The 21,103-nt window shown below is 45.2% G+C and overlaps 1 protein-coding gene across 2 annotated transcripts in view; it reads right to left on the reverse strand.

The window, feature by feature from the left end:
* Positions 1 to 6,514: 6,514 nt before the first annotated feature.
* The window catches only part of LOC140420933 (U2 snRNP-associated SURP motif-containing protein-like), a 113,800-nt gene continuing 99,211 nt past the window's right edge, over positions 6,515 to 21,103 (reverse strand). The window contains exons 22-26 of one of the 2 annotated variants that reach the window (XM_072505095.1): positions 15,041 to 15,191; positions 10,037 to 10,147; positions 9,452 to 9,708; positions 7,226 to 7,387; positions 6,515 to 7,065 (exon numbers count right to left, since the gene is read on the reverse strand). In XM_072505095.1, coding sequence (XP_072361196.1) covers positions 6,930 to 7,065; positions 7,226 to 7,387; positions 9,452 to 9,708; positions 10,037 to 10,147; positions 15,041 to 15,191 — 817 coding nt within the window. In that variant the 3' untranslated portion in view covers positions 6,515 to 6,929. The remainder of the gene's footprint in view (positions 7,066 to 7,225; positions 7,388 to 9,451; positions 9,709 to 10,036; positions 10,148 to 15,040; positions 15,192 to 21,103) is intronic. The other variant, XM_072505096.1, reaches the window with a different exon arrangement.

Raw genomic sequence — 21,103 nt, forward strand, 5'->3', positions numbered from 1 at the left:
ACAGATTTGTCAGACATGACCTCCCTTTGAGAAAGACGTGCTGACTCAGTCCTATTTTACCATGCACTTCCAAGTACTTTGCGATCTCATCTTTAATAACAGACTCTAAAATCTTACCATTGACCGAAGTCAGGTAACCGGCCTATAATTTCCAGTCTTCTGCCTCCCTCCCTTCTTAAACAGGAGTGTTACATTAGCCACTTTCCAGTCCTCTGGGACCCTTCCTGCATCCAGTGATTCCTGAAAGATCATCACTAATGCCTCCACAATTTTCTCAGCTATCTCTTTTAGGACCCTGGGGTGTAATCCATCTGGTCCAGGTGACTTATCCACCTTCAGACATTTCAGTTCCCCCAGAACCTTCTCCTTAGTAATAGCCACTGCACTCACCTCTGCCCCCTGGTTCTCCTGGAGCTCTGGCATCCCACTGGTGTCTTCCACCGTGAAGACTTAAGCAAAGTAACTATTCAGTTCCTCTGCCATTACTTTGTTTCGTACTATTACTTCTCCAGCCACATTTTCCAGTGGTCCAATGTCTATTTTTGCCTCTCTTACCTTCTATATATTGGAAAAAACTCTTCCTAGCTTACTTTATATTACTAGCCAGCTTGCACTCATACTTCATCTTCTCCCCCCCCCCCCCCCCGCCCCCCCCCCCCCCCCCACCCATTGCTTTTTTAGTTATCCTCTGCTCGCTTTTAAAGGCTTCCCAATAATCCTCACCACTTTGTATGCTTTTTCTTTATCTTTTATGCTGTCATTGACATCCCTCATCAGCCATGGGTGCCTTGTCCTCCCCTTGGCATGTTTCCTCCTCCTTGGGGTGAATTTCTGTTGTGGCTCCCGAATAACCCCCCAAAACTCCTGCCATTTCTGTTCCACTGACTTCCCTGCTAGGCTCCTTTTCCAATCAACTCGGGCAAGCTCCTCTCTCATGTCTTTGTAGTTACCCTTATCGTAATACCGTTACATCTGATTGCAGCTTCTCCCTCTCAAACTGCAGGGTAAATTCTATCATATTGTGGTCACTGCTCCCTAAAGGTTCCTTCACCTTAAGTTCCCTAATCAAGTCTGCCTCATTACACATCACCAAATCCAGAATTGCCTGTTTCCTAGTAGGCTCTGTCACAAGCTGCTCCAAAAAACCATCTCTTAGACATTCCACAAATTCCTTTCCTTGGGATCCACTACCAACCTGATTTTCCCAGTCCAGCTGCATATTGATGTCCCCCATGATTATTGTAATATTGCCTTCTTCACATGCCTTTTCTATCTCCTGATTTATTTTCTGCCCCACATCCTGATTACTGCTAGGGGGTCTGTACATAACTCCAATCAGGGTCTTTTTACCTTTGCAATTCCTAACTCTACCCACACAGACTCTATGCCTTCTGATCCTATATCGTCCTTGCTATCGATTTAACTTCATTCCTTACTAACAATGCAACCCCCGCCCCCTTTACCTATCTGCCTGTCCTTTCGATAGGGCATATATCCTTGGATATTTAGATCCCAGCCCTGATCCACTTGCAGCCACATCTCTGTGATGCCCACATCGTACTGGCTACTTTCACTGTGCACAACATGCTCATTTACCTTGTTCGGTGTACTGAGCGCATTTCGGTACATGCTCAATCCTGCATTGACCACCTTCCCTTTCACACTCTCCTCAGTCCTTGTACCCTATACTGTGGCCCTTTTTGATTTTTGACTATGGCTTCTCTGCCTTACACTTTCCCCCTTACTGCTTTTTGTTTCTGGCCCCATTTTACGTCCCTCTGGCTTCCTGCATCGGTTCCCATCCCCCCTGCCACATTAGTTTAAACCCTCTCCAACAGCACTAGCAAACCAGTCCTGCCCAGGTGCAGCACATCCGGTTTGTACTGGTCCCACTTCCCCCAGAACCGGTTCCAATGCCCCAGGAATTTAAATCCCTCCCTTTTGCACCATCGCTCACCCGTTCCATCTGGGGTTTTCCAACTTGCACGGACCCTTCCCCCTCCACCATCTTTTTACTACCTGCTGCACCACAGGTCTCTTCCAACACCTTGGCCAGATCTTTCACCTTCTTCTGCCAGTGGGCCGATGAATGAAAGACATACCATTCGCGGGGGGAGCTTATCCTCTGACCTTCAGTGACACTTTTACATCGCAGTTACACCCAATTTCGGGTAAAAAGAGCTCTTTTCTACGTCTTCAACCACTCATACCACTGTAAGTTCCTTCTACCTTCATATGGGTAGAATTTGTCATAGAGTTATAGAATCATATAATTTAGTGCAGGAGACCATTCAGCCCATCGGGTCTGCACCGGCCCTTGAAGAGGACCCTACCCAAGCTCACACCGCCACCCTATCCCCGTAACACCACCCCATCTTTTTGAACACTAAGGGCAATTTAGCATGACCAATCCACCTAACCTGCACATCTTTGGACCGTGGGAGAAAACCGGAGCACCCGGAGGAAACCGACACAGACATGGGGAGAACGTGCAGACTCCGCACAGACAGTGTCCCAAGCCAGGAATCGAACCTGGTACACTGGAGCTGTGAAGCAACTGTGCTAACCACTGTGCTACCGTGCTGCCCACGGAGTCATAAATGTTTACAGCATGGAAACAGGCCGATCTAGCCTGTCTATGCCATCCAGTTTCTATCACTGAGTTAGTCCCACTTGGCCGCATTTGGCCCATATCCCTCTGTACCCACCCTGCCCATGTAACTGTCTAACTGGTTTTTAAAGGAAAAAAATTATACCCACCTCTACCACTGCCTCTGGCATCCCATTCTGGATGCTCACCACCGTGTGTGTGAAACAATTGCCCTCTGGTCTCTTTTGTATCTCCCCCCCTCTCACCTTAAACCTATGCCTCTAGTTCTAGACTCCTCTACCGTTGGGAAAAGATGCCGACTATCTACCTTATCCATGCTCCTCATTATTTTATAGACCTCTATAAGATCAGCCCTAAGCCTCCTACATTCCAGGGAAACAAGTCTCAGCCTATCCAGCCTCTCCTTGTAACTCAGACCATCAAGTCCTGGTAGCATCCTCATAGATCTCTTCTGCACTCTTTCTAGTTTAACAATATTTTTCCTATAATAGGGTGACCAGAACTTAACACAGTATTCCAAGAATGGTCTTACCAATGTCTAGTATCTGAGTATCTGGAACGAGCTGCCAGAGGCAGTGGTTGAGGCGGGTACAATTTTTTCCTTTAAAACTTCAACAAGACGTCCCAACTCCTGTATTCAATATTCTGACCAATAAAACCTAGTATGCTGAATGCCTTCTTCACCACCCTGTCCACCTGTGACTCCACTTCAAGGAGCAATGAACCTGTACCCCTAGATCTTTGTTCTGTAACTCTCCCCAACTCCCTACCATTAACTGAATAGGTCCTGTCCTGATTTGATCTACCAAAATGCATCACCTCACAATTATTCAAATTAAACACCATCTGCCATTCATCGGCCCAATTGGCCAAGATCCTGTTGCAATCTTATATAATCTTCTTCACTGTCCATTAAGCCACCAATCTTGGTGTCATCTGCAAACTTACGAACCATGCCTCCTACATTATCATCCAAATCATTATATTTATATATATATATATATATATATATAATAAACAGCGGACCCAGCACCGATCCCTGAGACACACCACTGGTCACAGGCCTCCAGTTTGAAAAACAACCCTCCATAACCACCCTTTGGCTTCAGTCGCCAACGTCAACTGCACTGCCCTCATCTACCTTCTTGGTTACCCCTTCAAAACATTGGTGAGACATGACTTTCCCTAATTAACCCTTTGCCTGTCTAAATGTCTGTAGATCCTGTCCCTCAGAATACCTTCTAACGATTTACCCACTACAGAAGTAAGGCTAACCGGTCTGTAGTTTCCAGACTTATCCCTACAGCCTTTCTTAAACAAGGGCACATTTGCTACCCTCCAATCTTCAGGTATCTCTCCTGTGGCTGTCAATGATTCAAATATCTCAGCTAGGGGGCTGGCAATTTCCTCCCTAGTCTCTCACAACATTCTGAGGTACATTTCATCAGGCCCCGGGGATTTATCTATCTTGGTGCGCTTTAGTACCTCCAGCACCTCCTTCTCTGTAATATGTACACCCCTCAAAACATCACTTCTAATTTCCCTAACATTCATGCCTTTCTCAACAGTAAATACTGACTAGAAATATTTATTTAGGACCTCTGTCATCTTCAGATGACCTTGTTTATCATTAAGAGGCTCTACCCTCTCCCCAGTCACCCTTCATGTATTTGTAAAAGCTCTTTGGATTTTCCTTTGCCTTATCTGCCAAGACAGTCTCATGTCTCCTTTTTGCCCTCCTGATTTCTCTTAATTCTACTCCGACAAGCCCTATACTCTTCAAGGGATCCACTTGATCCCAGCTGCCTATGCATGTCATATGCCTCCTTCCTTTTGACCATGGCCTCAATATCCCGAGTCTACCAAACAAACCCTGGGACCGAGGCAAAATGGACCATAAAACAAGTCTCCGGGTGGGACCTACACAACCTCCTCTTACATATCCACACTGGAAGTCCAAGATATTGAGAAATAATAACAAATGCTACCCTGATCTCCTGATCTACAGGACCAGGAGACTAATATACCCAGGATACGTACGGGTTTACCCCATCAGATGCGGGAGTATGAGTAAGCTCGTCTGCTGGAAAAAGGAACAAACTGATCCGGCACCACAAAGGATTATGTTAAAGACTTGCATCGGAATGATTTTATTTTGGTTGGTGTATTTATCTTTTTATTTATTATATTATCAACCATTTCATTTTGTATATTAGCAGTTTAATTTTGTGTTTTATTTACGATGTCTAGGAAACATATGTATGTTGGGTTAGGGAATCGGATTGTTTGCTCTAAATTCTGACACTTGCCCATCCGGTAGTTTGGTTAGAGTTGTGTGATCCAGTTCACTGATGGGGACTGGATCAAGAGGAGGTACTGTGGTATAATGGACAACTGCCTGAATTTTAGGGCAGCACGGTAGCAGTTGCTTCACATACACCGAGCAGAGAGAGTCAGGACAAGTCTGGGCCTGTCCTGTAAACAGGACATCAGGAGATAATCAGTCCCACTCAAATGGATCAATTGTGATGGATTGCTCAGATGAAGCTAGACTTTCTGGTACCCAGATTCCCCACCATTACGATACATTAAGATTACATGCAGACAATATATCTGGTGATGGACCCCTGGGGGTGGGTTCCTGGTGTCCTGCAGAGTTGCAACTCCATTGAGTGCTGCGACCCCTGCCCCAAGACCTCATTGGCTGAGGCCCAGAGAACATTCTGGAAAGGCGCGAAGACGGGTATAATAATCGACTCGCAGGACCACCCCCCCCCAATCCCCAAGTGAAGACTCGGCGTTGAGGAAATAGAGACGATTCGACCAGAGGATGGAAACAGTGTGAGCCCGGAGACAACCGAGACTTGGAGAATTGGATCGCAGCTTAATTGAAGAATCTTGGGATTAGTGCAGTTGGGATAATTTAAAGAGAGTAACTGTTTTACTGCGTTTGATAAAAACATTTGGTTGAATTGTAAACTTGTATTTGTCCTATGTTCAACTCATAAAGTAGTGCACCTGGATAAAACATTTGAATAACTTTTATACAAAAACTGAGACACCAGGCAGTCTGCAGAACACCAGCAACATCACAGTTGCAGAATAAAGGTCCCGTCATCTTGCCCTTTCAAGATCTGTTAGGCCTCAAGCCTTTTAAATGCCTCCTCCAAACGGTATTGAATAGTTCACCTAAACTAAACTAACACCAACCTTGCCTTTGCCTCTGGCGATGCACACTTCACACTGACCTCAGCAGAATTCATACTAAATTGGGGGTCGGAACAGGGTTCCCTTTCAACCTGAGGTTTCCTCTTCTCCCAATCCTGTGTGTGGATGAGATTTTTGGATGTGGGGGGTGTGGAGAGAGAATCCAGACACCAATCTGCTGACTGCATGCATTGGAGTTCACACACACACGGACGCTCCTTTAATCACGCCCCATCAAGCCTGGGAGGCTTGACGGTTAGAGTTGCAGAGGAGTTTGAGAGGGCTGTGAATGTGGCATGATGCGCTTCCCCTCTGCCCTATCACTCCCGCTGCTCCAGGCCTCACTGTTTCTGCAACTGCTGCTCACCAGCGCACTCTGCCGCCTTGATGGGAGAATGAATCGTCTAGTCCTTTAGTGGGATCATGCCTGCGCAGGAGAGAAAACGTGCAGCCAAACGTGGATTACATCACTCAGAATGGACCCTGGCTGTCCAAACAAATGGCTGCGCAGACTTGGGTTCTCGCTACAGGAGGATCAGATCTGGAGAGCTGGAAACTAATTCAAGACTGGAGCACCCACTGCGACTTGTATGCAACCACATCGAGGCAGGAGGTCCTCACTGTGATGAAACTATTTGGTAAACCCACCTAAGTCAAAAAGTTACTCTTTAATACAAACAAATCAACATCATCAAGAAAGGAGCCACAAAACTTTATTTAAATGTTGTGATAATTACAGTAAATGAACAGAGATGCTTGTGGGTCACAAAACAAAACAAAAATACTGGCCCTGCAGCTCTTCATCTGTGTAAATAAAAAACCACAACACTTGTATTGAAGCAAAAGCAAAACCAGGTCGGGGGTGCAGAAGTGAATTCTTTACATTGGCAAGAACAACAATTACACAGATTATTTCTAATTGATCACCATTTTCAGATCTGAATCACATTCCCATTTTAAACATGAGTTGCAGTTATCCAAATACAAAAGCAAATATTTATTCCATCTATAAAACAAATGGAAGAGAGTAACAAAGGGGCAAAACAAAGTACAAAAAATGCTGCATCATCCTTTATGTACATAATAGCGCAAAAGCAAAACTAATGAATTGTCAGCGCTTGCTCTTCTTTGACTTTTTGTGAGACCGGTGAGGAGTCCTTGAGCGTGACCTCGACCGCCTTGATTTCTTCGGAGAACCTGAATGAGAATGCTTCGACTTTTTAGGTGATTTAGATCTGGACCAAGATCTATCAAAACAATTGGGATAAATAAATGAAAGCATAAATAATTCCAAAAGAAGATTTAATCTGAAATTAGAAACCTGTATATTGATGGACATTTGAAAACTATTTTGGTGTATATTTCCACTAGTTAACGTACATTTTCTTCATTGATAAATGTACCCACCTTTTTTTTCGTTTGCTGCTCTGTCTTGGGGAATCTCTGTATGCAGGGGATGGAGACCTCGACAAGGTATTTTCTTGTAGCTGGGACCTCTCAGACCAAGGAGAGACGGATATTTCACATCTGATGCTTCTTGAGGGACTTGGGGAGCTTGTACACCTTTTTCTGAAACACAATGTAAATATTAAATAATTTCAAATAGACTAGTTAAAACTTGTACCAACATCATGGCTTAACTTATTTATCTTCTTTTATAAAATGAATTTAGAGTACACAACAATTTTATTTCCAATTAAGGGACAATTTAGCATGGCCAATCCACCTGCACATCATTGGGTTGTGAGGGTGAGACCCACGCAGACACAGGGAGAATGTGCAAACTCCACACGGACAGTGACCCGAGGCCAGGGTTGAACCCGGGTCTTCGGCGGTGTGAGGCAGCAGTGCTAACCACTGTGCCACAGTGCTGCCCTAAACTTATTTTTTCTAAAGTTTATGACATATGTGAATGTTCAGTAATGCTTTATTTTCTACTAACAAGATTAATGTGATTTCAAACAAACCTCTTTCTATGTTATTTCCTGATCTGTGGAGCTTACTGGGCTAATGCTTCCCCACTCACCCTGCTTTTATTGAAAAGCTTAAATGCTTGGTTTAAGAGTCAAACTGTTCTGAATCACAAACTACTAATGTATGACTTCACCAATGGAACAATGTCCATGTTATACTCGTAGTATTCAAGTGTAGGTCACATTTGTGCGGACATATGACGATACATTCGTACTCCTTAGGAGCAGGAGTAGGCCATTCAGCTACTTGCGCCTGCTCCACCACTCAATGAGATCATGGCTGATCTGATTATAGCCTCAACTTCACATTTCTGACTACCCCCAAAAACCTTTCACCCCATGCTCAACAGAAATCCATCTATCTCTGCCTTAAAAATATTTTAAAACTTTACCCGCTGCCTTTTGAGGAAGAGTTCCAAAAACTCATGACCCTCAAAGAAGAACATTCTCCTCAACTTTGTCTTAAATAGGCAAACCCTTATTGGTAAACAGTGACCCCTAATTCTAGATTATTTCACAAGGAGAAACTTTCTTTCTGCATCCATCCTATCAAGACCTATCAGGAGCTTATATGTTCCTATATTATGCTTCAAAATGCCTGCAGTTACAAACCTAGCTCATTCAACTTTTACTCATTAGACAACCCACCCATTCCAGTTATTAGTATGATAACGGTTCTCTGAACTGCTTCCAATGCATTTACATCCTTCCCTACATACGGAGACTAGTGTACAGTACTCCAGGACACAATGCTTATATAATGACATGAGGTAGGATATTTGTTGCGCCCATCAATTGCTAGAAGTCTTGATCAGAAGTTGCATTCTTTAATTGAGACAAAGTAGGATTCTAATAGTTAAGTATTTTAATACCTATATAATAACTTTATGCTTACCAGAAACTAAATTAAGACTACCCAACTTTCTTCACAGAACATTTGACAACAGAAGACAACAGAATAGCAGGAGGCAGCAAACCTTATCCTATTCAGTCTAAATACCAGTTCAGGTTCCACATGTGAAAGAACAATACTCCAAATTAGTGAGCGATTCACACTTCGGTCTGAATTTTGAATGTTAAGTCATGCAAGAAAATTGAAATGTTCACACGGACATTTTTAATGGAAGACAAAGCCTCATCATAAGAACTAAATCCAGACTGACTGAAATTTCACTGCAGCAGCTCAACAAGAATAGGGATTGCAGGAATAGGGTTAAAAGTACATATTTTTCATGGAACTTGAGCCATGGGCGAAAAGGTAAGAGCACCATAAAACTGCCTTGATAACTTGGCTAAAGTAATGTGAAAAACTGAGGTGTTGAAAGACAAGGGCCATTGACAAATATAGCTACAGGATTATGGGCAGCTTGTGAAATTTGGTGAAGATGGTTTGTGAATGATTTCAGATAAAGATTCAGCTTTAAGATAAAGATAGATAGTTTTTTGAAGAATAAAGGGATTAAGGGTTATGGTGTTCGGGCCGGAAAGTGGAGCTAAGTCCACAAAAGATCAGCCATGATCTTATTGAATGGTGGAGCAGGCTCGAGGGGCCAGATGGCCTACTCCTGCTCCTAGTTCTTATGTTCTTATAATTCCAGTTCCAGGCATCACCAGAATTCCTGTGGTTTCCTCCACTTTACTACTTCCTATATTTATTCACCTGGAGGGTGACAAGGAATTCCCTTTTTCCTTGTGCTTCTCTTTAGTCCGTGCTCGATCTTTACCGCGCTCTTTTTCCTTGATCTTCATCTTGTTCTTGTCTTTATCTTTGCTCTTGACTTTATCCCGGTCTCGATCTTTGCTCCGCTCTTCAGTTCTATCTTTTTCCTTTTTATCTTTCTCTTTGCTTGTATCTTTTATTTTCTCAGGTTCCCCAAGTTCTTTTTCTAATTCTTTATCCTGGTCTTTTTCTTTTTCCTACAGAAAGAAAAAGTTTCTTTTGCCATCATGTTTATGTAAATATTTAGGCTTTATATAAAATGTAAACTTTGAACTGCAATAACTTCCTTTTCAGGTTATCAAATTTTATATTAAGAAAATCATGCAAAGCTTGATATATTTTTTTTTTAAATCAGGGAAACGGCAGGAACAATTGCTTTTACACTTTGTCTCTGCCCTCTATCCTGGAGTCATTTACACTTCCTCATACCTTTACGGTGTTACAATTGATTTACTGTGCAGAAAGCCAGTTGCTGATTCTGTGCTCAACCTCAGGAAACCAGCCAGCTACAGTTAACTGTCTTACCTTTTGTAATAGTTTACTTCTATAATGCTCAACCTGCTGTTGAAAAGTCATTCCCGATTTCTTAGTCCTTTTACCCGATTCCAATTCATCTTGAAATTTCATTACTTTTAGCTAACAAGAAAGAAATGAAAAGCTATCAATTTAAAACAAATTTGTCATTAAAAAAAAAAGGAAAACAAGTTTGTTTGTGGATAAAGCAGAATAAGTTTTATATGCTGAGAGACTGGAAAATGTTGATGTTCAGAAGAAACTGGGCATCATAGAATCCCTACACTGCAGAAGGCAGCCGTTCGGCCCATCAGCGCAGACACTTCAAACGAGCACATTCACGAGTGTCCACGCCACCCTATTCCCGCAATCCCACAACCTAACCTGCACATCCCTGGACATTAAGGGGCAACCCACCTAACCCGCACATCTTTTCGACTGTGGGAAGAAACCAGAGTACTCATAGGAAACCTGCGCAGACACGGGGAGAATGTACAAACTACAGTCACACTAGGCCGGAATTGAACCTGGGCCCCTGGCTGTGAGGCAGAAGTGCTAACCACTGTGCCTCCCCAAACATGAATGCATCCTTAAACATGAATCAAACTAAGTTAACCTGCAGACACAGTGAACAATTAGATGCGGCTAGTCTTTCTTATAAAAGTGTTGGAGTAAAAGAGACAAGATGTCTTACTACAATTACATAGGGCTTTGGGGAGATCACTCCTGGAACAATAAGTACAGTTCTGGTCTCATTAGCCTAGGGAGGATATGCTTGCCCTAGTGGGAGTGTAACAAAGGTTCACTAGATTGATTCCTGGACATGGGGATTATACCATGAGAGAAAGAGTAGAACTGGCCTATATTCCATAAAACCTCGAAGAATGAGAGGTTATCTCATATGAAAACTTCAGGAGATTGAAAAAGAATGAAAATCGCTTATTGTCAGAAGTAGGCTTCAAATGAAGTTACTGTGAAAAGCCCCTAGTCACCACATTCCAGTGCCTGTTCGGGGAGGCTGATACGGGAATTGAACTGTGCTGCTGGCCTGCCTTGGTCTGCTTTCAAAGCCAGCGAGTTAGCCCTGTGCTAAACAGCCCCTACCCCAGATTGATGAGGTAGGTGCTGAGATGATGTTTGGCTGGGATGTGTGCATCGCTGGTTAGACCAGCATTTACTGCACTTCAGTTGCCTAGTTGCCCTTCAGAAGGTGGTGGTGAATTGCCTTCTTGAACCTCTGCAGTTCCTGAGGGGTAGGTACACCCACATTGCTGCCAGGGAGACAGTTCCAGGATTTTGACCCAGCGACAGTGAAGGAACGGCAATATATTTCCAACTCGGGGTGATGAGTGACTGCGGATGGTGGTTCCCAAGTATCTGCTGCTCTTGTCCATCTAGATGGTAGTGGTTGTAGGTTTGGAAGGTGCTGCCTAAGGAACCTTGGTGAGTTCCTGCAGTGCATCTTGTAGATGGTACACATGGCTGCCATTGTTCAACGTGGTTGGAGGGATTGAGAGTTTGTGGAAGGAGAAGCAAACAAGTGGGCTGCTTTGCCTTGGACAGTGTCGAGTTTCTTGAGTGTTGTTGGAGCTGCACTCATCCAGGCAAGTGGAGAGTATTCCATTACACTCCTGACTTGTGCCTTGCAGATTGTGGACAGGCTATGGCGGGGTGGAGGTGGGGTTCAGGAGGTAAGTTACTTGCCGTAGGATTCCTAGCCTTTGACCTGCCCTGGTAGCCACAGTATTAATATGCTAGTCCAGTTCAGTTTCTGATCAATGGTAGCCCCCAGGATGTTGATTGTGGAGGATTCAGCGATGGTAATGCTATTGAATGTCAAGGGGCGATGATTAGATTTTCTCTTGTAGGAGATGGTCGTTGCCTGGCACTTGTGTGGCGCAAATGTTGAGATGATTGACCTCCAACCATCACAACCATCTTCCTTTGTGCCAGGTATGACTCCAACCAGCGGAGAGTTTTACCCATTGATTCCAGTTTAGCTAGGGTTCCTTGATGCCATACTCAGTCAAATGCTGCCTTGATATCAAGGGCAGTCACTCTTACCTCCGGCATTCAGCTCTTTTGTTCACATTTGAACCATGGCTGTAATGAAGTCAGGAGCTGAGTGGCCCTGGCAGAACCCAAACTGAGCGCCCGTGAGCAGCTTATTGCTGAGTGAGTGTTGCTTGATAGCACTGTTGATGACTCCTGTCATCACTCTGCTGATGATAGAGAGTAGGCTGATAGGGTAGTAATTGGCTGGATTGGGTTGGTCCTGTATCTTGTGTTTAGGACGCATGGACAATTCTCCATATTACCGGGTAGATGCCAGTGTTATAGCTGTACTGGCAGATTGGCAGTCTTCAGTGTTATTGCCGGAATATTGTCAGGACCGATAACCTTTGCAGTATCGAGGGCCTTCAGCCGATATAATGTGCAGTGAATTATATTGGCTGAAGACTGACATCTGTGATGCTGGGTACCTCCAGAGGAACCAAAATGGATCATCCACTCGGCACTTCTGGCTGAAGATTGTTGCGAATGCTTCAGCCTCGTCTTTTGCACAGATATGCTGGGCTCCTCCATCATTGAGGAGAGTAATTGACTGGAGAATTCAGATCTAGGGGCAGTCTCTGAAGGGTAGGAGAGATTTCTTCACCCACAGGTTGTGAATCTTTGGAATCTCTACCCCAGAGTATTATAGCTGCTCAGAGTATTCAAGAGCAACCTCACACATTCCACATGTTTTCACGAAAGGGAAATCTTGCTTGACAAATTTATTTGAGGTTTTTGAGGATGTAAGTAGCAGGGTAAATAAAGGGGAACTAGTAGAAGTAGCATACTTCAATTTCTAAAGGCATTCGATAAGGTGTCACACAAAAAGTTAATATTCATGCTAAGGACTCATGTGAGTTGGAGGTAACATATCAGCATGGACAGAGGTTCCTTAACAGACAAGAAGTGTGGGGTTAAACAGGGCATTTTCAAATTGGCAAGCTGTCACTTATGGAGTATGTTGCAAAGATCAGTGCTGGGGCCTCAGCCATTTAGAATCTATATTAATGACTTGGATGGAGTGAGAGAATGTATCCAATTTAGGTAATGATTCAAAACTAGGTGGGAATTTAAGCTGAGGACTTGGGGGAGATTGCAAAGAGATACTGACGCATTTAATGAGTGGGCAACAAGGCAGATGAAATATAGTGGAGAAGTATGAGGATATTTACTATGGTTGCACAAGTCGAAAAGCAGAATATTTTTTCAAAAGTGAACTTGCAAATGGCGATATTCAAAGGAACTTGGGTTTACTCATACAAGGGACACAAAATCTAGATACAGCAAGCAATCGGGTAGGCAAATAGCATGTTAACATTTATTGCAAGAGGGTTGCACTACAAGAATAAGGAAGTCTTGCTACAATTGTACAGGGCTTGGCTGAGACCACACCTGCGGTGTTGTGGACAATTTTGGTGTCCATATTTAAGGAAAGATATACTTGCCTTAGGAGGCGGTACAGCAAATGTTCACTGGGATGAGAGACTGAGTTAACTGGGCCTATATTCTCCGTACTTTAGAAAAATGAAAGGTGATCTCATTGATTGTTACAAGTTTCTGAACACAAGATAGAGGTTGTTTCCCTGGCTGGAGTATCTAGAACAAGGGGACACAGTCTCAGGATAAGGCGCCAATCATTTAGGACTGAGATGAAGAGATGTTTCTTCACTCAAAAGTGTTTTGCATCTTTGGAATCCTCTACTTGAGGGCTGTGGATACTCCGTCACTGAATATATTTAAGGCTGAGATTGGCAGATGTTTGGTCCCTCATGGAATTAAGGGATATGGCGAACAAGTGAGAAAGTGGAGCTGAAACCAAAGATCAACCATAATCATACTAAAAGGCAGAGTTGGTGCAAGAGGCTCCATGGTCTACTCCTGCTCCTATTTTGTATGTTGTATGATAGATTTTTTGATACTAAGGGAATTAAGCAATGTGGGGATCATGCTGCAATATGAGTTGAGGTAGATCAGCCATGACCTTATTAAATGGCAGAACAGGTTCCAAGGATCAAAAAGGTCTACTCCAGCTCCTATTTCCTTTGTTTGCATTAGGTTCTCTCTGCAATATTCTCAACTCGTTGAAACCACACTTTGAAAAATTATTGTAATATTCCAATTTCTTTATACTTCAATGTAATTCCTAATACAAATGCAATCAAACTGAATGTGTTAACCAGAGCACCTCGTTCAATCATGGTTAACGGGTCTTACATTAGCATAGTGTTACCCGACAGCTAGAACATGAGACACTCAAAGAAATCTGTGCCCTTTACTCCTCTCCTCCACCACCAAATCTGCTACAGCATGATACATTGCAAGATGCACCTAAAACATAAGAGCCATTGACCAGTTCGCAGTACGTAAAGAACTAGGAAAGCTGTGATTACAGGAGCATTTTCCAAGTTTCTCACTGTCAGAGTAGGAGGAAACACATGTTGTATTACAAGCATATGAAGTAGAAAGAATGGGACACCACAAACAGGAAAGATAGTTAATAGAACTGATAACATGGTCACCCATTACCTATTTATTCAAAAGCTGTCTTTTGCTGCTATGCCGCCAAAACTGTGAAGAGGTATTGCTAAATAATGCCATTAACAACAGCATTTCAATACTGGGCTAGCTACATCTGCAAGCAGTTCAGAACAGTAAACAACTGCCCTACTTCAAAGCAAGTTTTCGACCTCTAGAACTATTTGACAATTCATCAGAATGCTGTTCCTTTTTAACTACTAAAATATTAGTTTCTACATTCAAGTGCTTTCAGTCTTTGCATCGCTCCATCCATCATTCTATACCTACAGAAGAGACAACTTTTAGAAACAAGATGACAAAGTTATGAAAGGCAGCAATACCATTGCTAAACTGATCCTTCAAACCACTTTTTAAATTTTCTGCAAAATAAAAACCATATATTAAAACACATCCAAGATTTAGTACAAGCTCAGTTCGTACTACCTCAATTTCTCGCAGTTTGGCACGTTTCTCTTCGGACATTTCTAACATTTTTTGAGATTTTGAATCATAGGTCTCTTCCTTCTGTCCTAATGACTCTTCAGACTCAATATCCTCCGCCTCCTCCTCCTCCGATTCCTCTTTTATTTCCTCTCTGTAAACCAGAAAACACTCAGAATTAACCGCTCTATGAATGTTAATTGCTGCAATGCACATAACTGTGTTTAGGCAAAAGTGAAAAAAGATCTCCAAAGATACACCTGTTAACATTAGACTAGCCATATCTGCATGCATATTTTCTACGGTACTGATTAGAACACACTCGGAACTTAAGAAAATGTCAGTATGGACTGTACAATTGAAGTGAAAGTTGCCATAGTCCCAGAGTCCCATAGGCTGTTTTCCCTTTTGAGCGAGAAAGAGACCTGACAGGTGGTGATAAACCTCAGGGTCACCAGATGTCAGGCAAGGGACAAGGTGGAGAAGACTGGGCCTTCATGCCGGTATGGAACACGAGTTGTTGGTATCGCTCTACATCACACACCAGCCATTCAGCCAACTGAGCTAACCAACTGTATGGAGTAATGTACTGTTCAAACACTGATAGGTTTTAAACCTATCAATGTAATTCACACGGATAGCAAATACCAAGATTTGAAATGTAGTGCAACAGGCCACAATTTTCTCCCAACTGCAGTAGTCTAAATGGCTGCATTCAGTTAAGCATCATTTTACCATCTGTGGTTAAACCAAATTTTCGGTTGCAAACTTTAAGCAAAGTTAAGATAATTTGTTTTACTGGGGTCATCATTCAATAGAAGAAGCCTGCTTAGACTTTAGGACTTAGAAGCCAACTGGGAAAATTATAAATGAATCAGTCACCTGAAGATTTAGACCATTTAGGTTAAGCTTTGCCTGGTCCTCCCCAACTCCCCACATGCACTATTGCAAATGCTTCCTTTGTATGTTTCTCTGGAAGATCCTGGCATGTGGACAAACTTCCTTTCTATGAAGACCCGAACTACACAAAACCTAACTTTAGTCTTCATTACCTCATCCCCTACAAAGTCTTCATTACCTCATCCCTACAAAGTATAGAGGTCTGAACTAGCAGTCATTAAAATAATAATTCAGGGGACTCCGGTGGCGGCTATGAAGGAGTAAAAGTCGCACATTTGGTGGCTCCCGCTCAGGTCGGACTTTTGGACCTTTCCCCCCGATTTTTTTACCGGACTTGATTTGAAAATTCAACGATAGAGGCAATTGTGTAATGGATTCCCACATCGGTGCACGGAGAGGAGGACTAGAAGTGCTCGTAAAGGAAGAAACAGAAAGACAGAGAAGGCTTGGGCTGAAGGTGCACCGGGAGACAGCATGGCGGACGACCGGAGCTCTGGCTTGTCGACCCAGCGGTCAACAGAGCAGCTGATGCAAGTTATCCAGGAGGGCTTCGCCAAGCAGAAGCAGGACTGCTTGGACCCGATTAAAAAGGCAATTGCGTGGACGGAGCTTAGATTGGATGCCCAAGCTCGGGCGATCCAGAAAGTAGAAGGCGCTGGCTGACCAGGAGGAACATCAAACTGCGGTTGAGTTGGAGGTGGGGATGCTGAGAGACTAGCAGAAAAGGCTCCTGGAGAAGGAGCCTTTCTGGAGGACTTAGAGAACAGGTCCCCCCGGCATAACTTGAGAATCATTGGGCTCCCGGAGGGGTCCGAAGGAGCGAACTCTGGGGCATACATAGCGGGCATGTTCGAGAAGCTGCTGGGGGATGGGGCATTCCCCCGACCCTTGGAGGTGGACAGGGCTCACAGATCGCTCGCGAGGAAGCCGCGAATGGGAGACCCGCCCCCCTCCCCCTCCCCCGAGGGCAATGGTGGTGAGATTCCACAGGTATTTGGATAAGGAGCGTATTTTACAGTGGGCCAAGCAGACACGGAGCTGAAAATAGGACAATAGTATCCTGCGGTTCTATTAGGACCTGAGTGCAAAGGTGGCCAGAAGAGAGGGGTTTAACCAGATACGGTCGACCCTTTTTAAGAAAAAGGTGAAGTTCGGAGTGTTGTATCCGGCCCGTCTCTGGATCACATACGAGGAGCAATATTTTTATTTTGAGTCGCCTGAGGAAGCGCTGGACTTCGCGAAAAGAAAGGACTGGTGGCGGATTGAGAACTTTGAACTTTGCTGCAACCTTCATGTTTAAAAAAGTTTCTTGTTTTGCGTATGTTATTTGTAATGCCTTCTGTATTGATTTGGGGCCAGGTGCAGAGCTGCCACCGTAGTGGGTCAGATTTCAAACAATGACAAGACAGAGTATAGGAATGAGATAGAGAATCTGGTTAACTGGTGCGACGATAATAATCTGTCCCTCAATGTCAACAAAACGAAGGAGATTGTCATCGACTTCAGGAAGCATAATGGAGAACACGCCCCTATCTACATCTTTTGCTTGATCTTTTCTTTGTGCAGCTGGGTTTTTTGTTCTCTGTCGGGCAATTGTGTTGGGAATGTTTTTCATTTGAATATGTATGTATGAGTGAGGGGGGGGGAAAACAATAGGTGGGAGGGTCACCAAGCTAGCTGGGCGGGCTAGCTCACGGAAGCATAGTGGGGGGGTGAGCAGATGTTAGGCTTATCAAAAGGGTTGATTTACATTGTGTTGTTACTAGGGGGATGGGAGGGAAAATGTTCTGCTGACGAGGGAGGGACTTTTGCTGAGGGACAGAGAGGAGGTCGGGGCGGAGGCTGCCTGGGGGCGGGCCGGAGACTGGCCCAAAAGAGGGGACAGCTGATCGGCGAAGGGGGGGGGGGTTTGAGCCCTCCAACTAGACTGATCACCTGGAATGTACGAGGGCTAAATGTGCCGGTCAAGAGGGCACGTGTGTTCGCGCATTTGAGAGGACTGAAGGCGGACGTGGTAATGCTGCAAGAGACCCATCTTAGAGTAGTTGACCAGATTAGATTAAGGAAAGGTTGGTTCGGACAAGTTTTTTTACTCGGGACTGGACACGAAGACTAGAGGGGTCGCGATCCTGATCAACAAGCGAGTGGTGTTTGAGGTGGGAAGAATAGTTTCGGATGCGAGAGGCTGGTACATTATGGTCAGTGGTAAATTGGAGGGGGTGCAGGTGGTACTAGTAAATGTGTATGCGCGACTTCTGGTGACGGCGGGCGGGAGGCGGGAGGCACAATGGAGGGCTCCCGGTCGGCAACGGCATTTTCGGGGCTTTAAGCCCGGTCCCAGGGTCCGCGGAGGCGGCAGAAGCAGGGAGAAGGCACGGAGGAGGCACAGTGGAGACACAGGAGGAAAAAAGGAACAAAGAAAAATGTCGAGGGTGAGCAAGAAAACGGCCGGGAAAAAAACCAGCTGGAGGTCCGTCGGGGAGTGGAAAGGTCACCGCGGGGTCACCAGGAAAAAATGGAGGCTGGAGCACCAGGGAAGGCCGCACTGCTTACGGCTGAAGAAATAACTAAGGTGATGGCTGCGGAATTTGAAAAGCAGTTGGCGCAGATTGCGAAATGCATGGACACGGTGAGGAAGGAGATGAGGGAGGTTTTGAGTGTGCTGGTGGAGGAGGCGGTTTCCCCGGTGACGACGGAGGTGGCGAGCGCAGTGGCGGAGGTGCGAGAGCAAGGGGAGGCGCTGAAGGAAGTGGAGGAGGCGTTATTGCAGCACGGTGATCAACTTGCCTCGATGCGGAAGGTGATGGATACTAACAAGGATCTGCGAGGAAAAATGGAAGACCTGGAGAACAGATCCAGGCGACAGAATTTGAGGATTGTGGGGCTGCCCGAAGGAGTTGAAGGACCGAAGCCGACTGAGTACTTTGCCGCGATGCTGGCAAAATTATTGGGGGAGGGGGAGGATCCCTCCCGATATGAACTAGATCGGGCTCATCGGTCGTGGAGGCCTATACCAAAGGCGAGTGAGCCGCCAAGGGCAGTGACTCTGTGCTTCCGTAGGTACAGGGTGAAGGAGAAGGTCCTGAGCTGGGCCAAGCAGAAGCGGGTGGTGCAGTGGGCTGGAGCTGGTATACGTGTATACCAGGACTTTACGGTGGAGCTGGCAAGGAGGCGGGCTGCCTTCAACCGGGTGAAGAGGGCACTGTACATTAGGGTGACTTACAAGCTCAGGGACTTTTATTTTGGAACGGCGGAAGCAGCGGAGGAGTTTGCGAAAGCAGAAGGACTGTGGCAGAACTGACAAATTGAGGAATGGCCATGTGCCGATGTAACCTCATGACTGTATTTTCTTCTTTTTTGTATCACTGCGCGCGGGTGTAGAGATTAAAGGAGCCAATGTGGTATATATTTGGACAAGGGAAGGGACGGGACTTTCACTCGAAATGAGAGTTCTTTGGGGTGTAGGTGGATATGCGGGGTTTGTGTGCTAAAAGGGGATCTTTGGGCTTTCCTAGGGCCGGGCAAGTGTGAAAGGGACCCGGGCGGGGGCCTCCACGCTGGCCGGTTTAAGCCGGCCAATGAACGGGAGGTGGGGGGAGGGGCTGCGGCCATCGGAGCCTGGCAGAACAGGGTCCGAGTGGTCTAGCCAGGGTGGAAAGTTGGGGGGAAGGAACCGAGGTTGGGAGGAGTTTTACAAGAGGCAGTGGACAGGAGGAGCTGTGTAAGATTAAGGGTGACTACGGGTAATCCCGGATTCCTTTTTGCCATTTGTTTATGTAAACATGCGGGTTGAGGTTTGGGGGTTGGTGGGTAGATGGGATCGTTGTTATTATGGGGACTGACATATTTTGCTGATTATTGTTTATTGTTGATGGATGTAAATGTGGGAGAAAATGTGAAAAAGGAGAATAAATTTTTAAAAAAGTAAATGTGTATGCGCCAAATTGGGACGATATGGAGTTTATAAAGAGGATGCTGGGGAAGATAGCGGACCTGGATTCGCATAAGCTGGTCATGGGAGGGTACTTCAACACAATTATTGATCCTGGTTTATGCTCAAAAGCGGGCAGGTTGCCAGCAATAGCAAAGGGTACCCAGTGGAGTTCTATAAAAAGTTCTCTGGGATATTGGGGCCGCTGTTGATGAGGACATTCAATGAGGCAAGGGAGAGAGGGGTACTTCCCCCGACGATGTCACAGGCCATGATTTCGCTGATCCTGAAGCAGGAGAAGGACCTGGAACTGTGTGGGTCCTACAGGCCGATATCCCTATTGAATGTGGACGCTGGCCAAAATTTTGTCTTCCAAGATTGAGGATTGTGATCCGGACATTATTGTGGAGGACCAGACGAGGTTTGTTAAGGTGGCCAATGTAAGAAGGTTGTTAAATGTGATCATGATGCCCCCAGAAGGTAGGGAGGTGGAGGTAGTGGTCGCAATGGACGCAGAGAAAGCCTTTGTTCGAGTAGAATGGGATTATCTGTGGGAGGTACTGGGACAGTTCGGATTTGGGCGGGACTTTATTGACTGGGTCAGGTTGCTTTATCAGGCTCCTGTGGCGAGAGTACGGACGAATAGGACAACATCGGACTATTTTAGCCTGCAGCGGGGTCGAGACAGGGATGCCGCCTCTCCCCACTGTTGTTCGCATTAGCCACCGAGCCGTTGGCAATTGCACGGAGAGCTTCAAGCAGCTGGTCCGGGGGGGGTGGAGAGAGAGTGGAACACAGAGTCTCGCTTTACGCAGATGACTTAGAGTCTGGGGGGCAATGGAGGAAGCATGTGGGAGCATCGGTCTGGTCTTCAATTTGTAATAATCACCGGTTTCCCCGGGAAGGATGGACGGGGGGTTTCGGAGATGGCAGAGAGCAGGGATTGAGAGGATGGGGGATATGTTTATACAGGGGAGCTTTCCTAGCTTGAGGGAGCTGGAGGAGAAATTTGGATTGGTGAGGGGAAATGAATTTAGGTACCTTCAGGTGCGGGACTTCCTACGTAGGCAGGTCTCAACTTTCCCGCTTCTACCACCAAGGGGGATACAGGATAGGGTAGTTTCCAGAGTGTGGGTGGGAGAAGGAAAGGTCTCCGACATCTAAAAGGACCTCATGGGGTCAGAGGATACGCAGACTGAGGAGCTAAAGCCCAAGTGGGAGGAGGAGTTGGGAGG

This window comes from Scyliorhinus torazame, chromosome 5, assembly GCF_047496885.1.
Source record: "Scyliorhinus torazame isolate Kashiwa2021f chromosome 5, sScyTor2.1, whole genome shotgun sequence".
NCBI lineage: Eukaryota > Metazoa > Chordata > Chondrichthyes > Carcharhiniformes > Scyliorhinidae > Scyliorhinus > Scyliorhinus torazame.